The sequence below is a fragment of the Gavialis gangeticus genome, unplaced genomic scaffold, assembly GCF_001723915.1.
Source record: "Gavialis gangeticus isolate Ggan-Ray unplaced genomic scaffold, GavGan_comp1, whole genome shotgun sequence".
Lineage (NCBI taxonomy): Eukaryota > Metazoa > Chordata > Crocodylia > Gavialidae > Gavialis > Gavialis gangeticus.
In genome coordinates, this window is record NW_017728995.1 from 24,770,062 (window position 1) to 24,778,398 (window position 8,337).

At 46.2% G+C, this 8,337-nt stretch overlaps 1 protein-coding gene across 1 annotated transcript in view; it reads left to right on the forward strand.

Moving 5' to 3' along the window:
* The window catches only part of USP13 (ubiquitin specific peptidase 13 (isopeptidase T-3)), an 87,259-nt gene that overhangs the window by 18,887 nt on the left and 60,035 nt on the right, over positions 1-8,337 (forward strand). Inside the window, exon 3 of the mRNA XM_019503343.1 lies at positions 4,898-4,958. Coding sequence (XP_019358888.1) covers positions 4,898-4,958 — 61 coding nt within the window. The remainder of the gene's footprint in view (positions 1-4,897; positions 4,959-8,337) is intronic.

Below are 8,337 nucleotides of genomic sequence, written 5' to 3' on the forward strand. Positions count from 1 at the left end.
TTGTGTACCAACAGGTTCACATAGACATCTGAGTCATATTTAAGGCACCTGCCACTGATTTTGCTAAGTGCCCATGTGCATCTTTAGTTACCTAAAATGCCTTTTTGAAAACCCAGCCTTTGGTGTCTGTTTACTTGTTCTGGTTCAGATATGGCTGGAATCTGCTGAGGACAGAGGTTTTCTTGGGATTTCAGAGCAAGATGGCAGGAATTTACCAAGAGTAGCTCTTGCCCCAAAGCCTTTGAGTGCAACTGAATCCGCGTGTACCGTAGTCCTGACTGAGCCCTTGTTTAAAGTGGACCCAAGATCCACAGTGACCTCCTAAATCGGTCTTTTATACACACACGCGTGCATGCAAGCACATGTGCACACGCATGTTTTATCTTATCTGCACTTCCCTGATTCCTGAAGGCTGATCTCCTTTGTATATTCACGTGTATTTGTTTGGTATCTGCTGCATGGCTGCATTTGGCATCTGCATGCAGTGGCTTCATTTCCCTGACATTGTTTTACTGTAACCTACCCCTACTGGACTGGTCTGGATCTAGCAAATGTTCTGGTGAGTGAATATAGTACTTTTGGTGATTTAGGTTTTCACATGCATCTGCCAGTGCAACTTGCCCCTTACCTCTAAGCCTGCTTAGCATGGTCTTTGGAGTTTACTGGTCTTGCCAAAGTGCTTGAAAATACAAGAACAAACTGGGATTAAAATGAGGCCTGCAAAACTCCCAGCATAGGGGTCTTGGTGAGGATATGAACCAAGATTTCTAGAAGGTAAAAGTGAGTAGAAGTGACTGTCTTGTCAAAGTCTGGATCATTTGAGGAATTAAAAAATTCCCGGGGTCCATTATTTTTTTTTAAATACACAGTTAGAAATATTAGCCCTTGTGCCATGCTTAAATTCAAACCCAGGTGTTTGTGTCCTGCTATGGTAAAACTGTTGAAAGAGTTTGATCAGCAAACACAATTTCTACTTCTCTCCACCTGACTTGCTGTGCAATGCTTGTAGATATTATATTTCACTCCATAGGTCACTGAATAACTTTTGCAATTTGTAACACACATTGGAATCCTTCTGGATGAGAGAGGCTACAGAAATATCCAGTATAATAGCATTACTGTTTCTTTGGAAAAGATTGGATGTCTAGAACAGGGTCCTGAAGTTCCGATTTCTTTTGTGCGCATATATGCTTGCTTGAATTTGTCTCCAAAGCTTTAGCTATAGTGAATTGGACTGCTCGTCTGATTTAACATTTGCTGGACAACATCCTCATTTCACAGGTCTCTCTGTGTTACTGTGCAAATTGTTTGGCATTAGGACACCAACAGTAATTAAGTGAATTAATTGGAACCATAAAAGACGCAGTTACTTGATTATATTTGTCTACACAAGCTTACAGACGTGTTTGTCTTGAGGTCTGAAAAGATTCCAAGTTTCCCCTGTGCTCAGGTATGCTCATGTGCAGGGCTTTTTATGAGCAGTTCACAGAGCGGTGCAAACCATCAGGACTTCAGCTGAACAGCTTTTATGAAGGACGTGGTGCTGATTCCTGGGTATTCAAATACCAAGTGCTTGGCAGTGTGTATGACAGGAAAGCCTTGAGGCACTGAGTGTACTGATTTGGGGTCCTTTTGGCCAGGCTGCTATTCTTGCCTGTGGTTATATTGGCGTCATCCATGCAGGATACAGCATGAAGTCTCTGCCTGCTTCCTGAAGTGTTTGAAATGCAGTATTTATCCAAATTTAAGACAACCCCCCCCCCCAATAACTGGATTCAGTACATGGAAAATATATATAAATTTGTTATTTTTTTGTATATAGAATCTAGTTATTTGAGGGTCATCTTGAATTCATCCCCTGCCACCTCTGCAAGGTGGGGCAGAGAAGGTGGTATGGGGAAGTTAAGCAGCTTGCCCCCTGTTTGTGCCTGCCCCCTGCTACATCTGCTCCCTGCCTTCCTCCTGCAGCCTCAGGCCCCTTTCCCCTCTGCCTCAGCTCTCTTTTCTTCTTCCCAGCTTCTGCTGCCTCCATGCTTCCCAGCTTTTACCCTTGTTCTTTGCTGGCAGACTTCATCCCTGGTCTATCCTGGGGCACAGAACATGGCCCTCACCCAACCCTTGTAGCAGCCTTGTGGGCTGCACACTGCTGCTACAGGGTTGGGCTAGGGATGTGTTCAGTGCTCCAGGCTGCAGCATGGATGGAGCCTGCCAGCACAAAGGAAGGGCAAAGGGCAAGGGTGGGGGGAAGGAAAAGAGGAGGTGGGGGGCAGAGGCTGCATTGATGGGGAAGATTGGTGGGAGGGGGGAGATGGCCTGCAGGGGTGCTGGCTGGTGGAGGGGCAGCAGCTGCAACTACAGCCTTGACCCTAAATAGGGGCTGGAGCCCCAGGCACAGCAGCTGCTGTCCCCCTGCCCTTGTACTTGATTCTAAGATGAGGAGCTCCCCCCATGTTAAAAGGGGAAACCTCGCCCTAGAATCAAGTAAATATGGTAAGCATCCCTCGTGTCCTGGCATAGCTTGATGAATGAGCAAGGGCACATCCATAGACTCCAATGGAGCTGGACAATTTATGCCAAAGCTGGATCTGCTTGGAGACTTCTACTACAGCATCCTCACAAACGCATGTGCACACGCCGGTGCTATGGTCACAATACTAGCTGACTTAATAAAACTGAATTTTTTAGCAGCCATTTGGAAATAAGCCACTTGCTGCCAGACTTGCCTGTGTCGACAGTACCGCACAAAGCAACAGTATGATGCATGCAGTGTTTTCAGCTTGGCACTGTTGCTGCCCTAAGCCCTGTAGAGCATGAAACTAATGCAGAAAAGCATAAGATTTGCTGCCATGGTTGGTGTTCACATAACACATGGTGAGGGACCCTGTTAAAGAGCACAGATAAACAGGTAGCTATGTGCCTTCCACAGCTGTGCATTTTGTAGCATTATCAAATAAATAGTTCAGCTAACATGGAGAGGGCATGGCACTCATGTTAAGACTTGAGTGCACAGCTGCTCTTTATTGAAGTTCCTGCTGTTGACTGCCTTGCCTTGACCATCTCCTGGGATGCCACACTTCTTGGACACTCTTATTCTATGTCACATGACCATGACTCTGGGGAAAAACTTTGTTTTTTAATGTCCTGTCTTCCAAAAAGAAGGTGCATGTTTTATTTGGAGGCACGCGTTATGCTAGAAAATACAGTAATGACTGCTCACTATATCCCTCCTGGGTTGCAGACAGTTCTCACTCCAGTCCCACGGGTGGGAAAACCAATGTACAAATTTTCCAGGCCTGATTTTCCAGAAGTACTGAGTGTTCGCAACTCCGGTTCAAGTTAAGGGAGCAGCCTGTATTAAGCTCCTTGGATGTTCAGACTGAGATGTTTTGACTTAGGCAGCCAAAGTGGTGACACCCAAGATGAGTGGCTGCTCTTGAAAACTTTTTGGCCTGAGTGAATGACTCGCTCATGGTCACATGTGGAGTCACTGGAGCCCTGTCTCAGCTTCCCAGTCTTGTGCTGGAACCATTGAGATGAAACGTGTTCTTAAAGCTGTGAAGTTGTGGCATATGTGGGGGGCCCAGCAACCCGTAGTGTATCATTTACTTCTATCTGTAGGTGATCAAAGATGACCTTTTTAACAGGAAAAGGTGCTATGCATGTCGGTTTGTAATTTTACTTTACGGAGAAAAGGAGCTACTCCAGCTACCTATGGGATTAATAAATCCAAGCAGTAGGTTTGTATTAAATGCGGCCATGAAATATAGTTGGCGTCTGTTCTTTGCAAAATTGTATTGATGAATCTAGCCAATTGCTTTGGCGGAAGCTTTATTTACATGGTGAAGGGAATCACCCAAAATATGTGAACTCTTCACCTTCTAAGCAACAGAGACAACACAAACTTTCCCAAGGGTGACAGATTCTTGGCCCGTCCCTTTCCACCTGTCATATACCAATTTTATTAAAAAAAAAAAAATAGTGCAACAAATCTTTCCCCACACTTAAAGCAGCATGAAATTATAATATGGTGGCATAATAGCTACCCAAATTGTTTTCATGGTTTGGTTTAATGGTGCCTGATTTTGAACAGTTTGGAAAGAGCAACATGTGGTGTTTGCCCTGCTGCCAGTATTTTCTCCATTGCTTTACAGGACACGTTGAGGCTCTTTGGATTGGGAAATGCATGACCTGAAATTGAAATCTGTTCAGTTGCTGGAATTACCTGGCTCTGATGTTAGTTTTTTTTCGCTATGTCACAAATAAAAATAATTGATCTGTCCCAAGTTTTGCTCTGTGGTGGTCACTTCCAGGGACTTCGGTGGGAGCAGTCTCGGATTCAGGGAAGTCATTTAATTTTGGGTAGTGGAATGAAGTGGACTGGTGGCCCACGTTATCGGTAGTGAGAGGCAGAGCTGTTTGTGTCAGACTTGTCCTTTCCGATCCACCCCAGTCATTAATGAACAAGGTTGCCATCGGATGGTGTTGGAGTCTATAGAGGGTCCCTTAGGGGACAGGCGTGCCACCATCACTGCTGCCAAATTGGTCAGACTTGGTATCTTCCTGTATGGATGGAGAGGAGTAAATAGACCTAGAGAGAGGCCTTTCTCACTCCATGAAGGTGGTCCCACTGGATCAGGGTGAGCTCCACTGGCAGAGGGGTATGAAGGAACTGGTATGGCCACTGCCCCAGCTCTGTGCCCTGCTCTGCCTATTTTGTGGCAGTCTGGCACCTTTCACCAGGTTTAACCTTGTACCTGCCTCCTTCTCCCAGACACCTGCCATGCCCACACTGGTATCTCCTTTCCTTGTCAGGGGGTGGCAGAACAAGGTTTTGGGCGGTTTGGTTCCTCTTGCTCCTGCTTGGAGTTTTAACTGTGTCTTTTTCCTTCTCTTCCAGAAGGTAACAGGGGCTGCAGGTGGAGCCTTACCAAAAAGGAGTAATGGGAAGCTATTTTTAGGTATCGTAAGTAGCTATTTTCACACGGTCCTTGTGTCTAGCCCTGATGCATGTGTGTGTCGGCTTTCAACCCGCTCTTGTCTCTGGCTTGGCGTTTTAGGTGGGATTTTTTTTTTAGTTTGTTTGAATTGTTCGGAATGAAACAGTGACATTTTTATTTTTATTCTTCCAGTAATTAACGCTCTTCAGACTGTATTCGGCATTTTAACCTTGTAGCTTATTATATATCTGTTGGAATAGGACTATTATATACAATATTATTATATACAGTAACCTTGCAGCTCATTATATATCTGTTGGAATAGGGTCTCCTTTATGTGCCTACTTTAGGTGCACCACCTCATTTCTCTGAAATGTTACTGTGACCTGGTGGCTTACAGAGAACCAGCTTGGGGCCCGGGGTCTGTGCTCGCCTGTCGTTGTTCACGGGTGTAGCCCCATTCCCTTTAGTGGAACTGCTTGAACAAGTAATTAGCCACCCGAGTCCTCACCTGGGTCAGAGCAAGTAATACGGTATACACATGTAATGACCATCTGTAATAAGAATATGCCTAGTCTGTCTGTCTGGAGCACTCTGGTTGTCTCCGCAGCCAATCACAATGCTTGGTGAAACTACCAATCAGAGCCTGCCTGCATCTCCCACGGCCAGGGAGCAAGCTGCTGGCAGGTCGTGCAGCCCCTGATTTGCAAGGCACTCCGGGGACAACCTGGGCAGGGTGCCAGCCAGTGGGTGCTGCCCGGGGGGTACCACCGCTGCAGAGGGAAGCACCGGGGTCCCCCCTAGCTCAGGGGATGGCTGGCTGCCCCAGAAAGGCGGCATGAGGGCGGTTGGGTGTGCTGGCAGGTGGAGAAGGTGGCGGGGATGGTGCATGGGGCACTGCCCGAGTACGCCCAGGCTTCCAGCACCCCATGCGCTGTCCCCGCCACCTTCTCTGGATAGGACCCTTGTACATGGGAGGAATATCACTGTAATTTTGTTGTGTAGCAAACTAAAATGCATGGGACGTGTTCGAGTTTGGAACATTAAAAAAAATCATTTAAATTGAAATCTGCCGCTGAATGCATTCGCTGTTACAAAATGTATTCATAACATGCTGCCAACCGTCTACACAGTTACGCAATTAAATCATTAAAAAGAGCAATTAAACCACTCAAAGAGGCAACTTCACATGTACACGGGCCCTCTTATTCTATGACTAGCAACAAGTCACCAGGTCAGACTTTTGACAAAATATGTATTTATATTCCTAAGCCCGTGTTGACACATGGGCAGCTTTACATAGCCTTCTCGAGGGTGAGAAGTGTTGATCCCGTGAAAGTATTCGGTCAAAGGATAACTAAAAATCCTGTATTTAAAGAAATACTTTTGCAATAAAAATTTAATCGCAGATGTTTTGCGGGTTTCAGCTAGTTGTTTAATAACACTTGTATATGCCTGATACGTTTCCCTATTCTAACGAGTACTGGAACGCGAAAGAGAGAGAACGAAACGGCTTAGGGATTTCTCTCTTCTCATTCTCTCTCGTTAAACCCCAAGATTCTTTGAAATCGGTTGATTTTTGGATGATTTGAGAGAGCTTAAGGCACCGCGCGCGCACACCTCCACTCTAACCCTTTTGTTGCCTCTAGTGTCTTTTGCAATTCCTTATTTATTTTTATTTTTTTCCCCTTTCCCTGGACCGCATGACCACTACTGAAAGTGGCCTAACACAGCACACTCTTTCAGTGGTGAAGGGGTTAAACGTTTTCATAGGTTATTTCTGCTCTTGTGGTGGAGGTGGGGGGGAACAATAGCCTGGCATCCCCTTGGAGTTGCTTTGCTGTGTGGACTGTGTCGTTGAGAGGGCTTGAGAGATTGTGATCAATTCAGTGTTTTTTATTTCATGTTGGAGTAAGCATGGCACAGAGTGCTCGGAGAAAAGAAAGGGAGAGCAAGCGAGAGGGCACACGCCACTGACACTCCTCTGGTGATAAGGGGAAGATGTTGTTAATGAGAAGTTAGTCAGCAGGAGTAGGCTTTAATGCCTCTTCCTAGTGGTTTGCATTGAAAATAATTTTCAGTTAACACCCAACAATTGCAAAGCAGCCGCGGAAGCCTCCCAGAGAGAGCAGGCAGTAAGGGAGTGGTGGCTTTGCAGCGCTAGCAATGTGCGTGAGCAACAAGACATGTGAAAATGCTCCGAGAAATACGGGGCCAAGCTATGTTGTTGTGGATTTACTGCATACTTCTGAGGCTGCCGTTGCTGGGCTTCATGGGCACGTTTCATAGGGTCGCTGATGCCGAGTCAGGAGCCTTTGCAGTCTGCTTAAACAGCACCGAGTCCTGTCCCTTCTTTAAACTCTGCCCTGACGTTAGCTCTGCCTGACTCTGCTCCTATGAGGGTGAAGCCAGTGTGTGGTTTCTAACTAATAGGTTTTCCTGCCTATCCATTTCTGAGTCAGTGGCATTTTGTCAGGGGTGAATCTGGTACCTTAAACTGCCACTGCTACTTCAGGATCAGGCAGATTGGAGGTTTCTGGAGGTTTTGCTCTTCTCTGGGCTGCATGCTCTTCCAGGGCACTCTGCACAGCCCTGGCTGCTTGGTCTCATTTTAATGGCCTCGGGTGGTACTTGTATAGAAATGCCGAGAACCCCCTGACACTCAGCATCTTAAAGCACTTCGCCATATTCAATCATTGTCAATGTCCCTGTTTGACTGGGGCTCCGTAGAGAGGTTATATTCTTAACAAGTCAGGACTTATGGGGAAGCAATATATTGCTCTGAGATCGCAGTGTTTTGAGGTGCGTCTACGAGCGAGTCCCTGCTGCCGCGAGAGACTGGCTTTATGAGCAAAGTCAATCCAGTTTAGGTAGTTGTTGCATTGCTACTTACAATCCTCTTTGATATAAGGCTATTGGGGATATTAATCCCCCTCCTCTGTATTAGGAAAACATCTTTCAAAGCTCTCCCCACATGTTCCAGTGCACCTGCTACCCCGAGAACAAACTGGAAATGAAGAAAAAAATGATAAAAAAAATAAATAAATCCAAAGCACCAAACTTGACATGGCCCCTCTTCTCCAAGACTCTGAACAAGCTGCAGTGGTGAGCAAGTTTCAGTTTTCTGCAAGAGTGCTTGGTATCCACGTTGGTTCTCTAAGGTGATGTCTGCACTGCCATCAAGAAGCATAGCTGCACACAGGTACCCAGTTACACACTTCTCGTACCCATTAAAATGAGACCTACTGTGAAGTATTCAAAGTAGATCAGAAGTGGACTGCAGTGAAGTATCTGAAGTGGACTGCAAAGTGGACCAGAAATACTTCTAGTCCACTTCTGGGTCTGCTGCTGAGCATGTGGCGGGGGGGGGCCCGTGCTCCCCTGGGGCACTCCCTCCTCT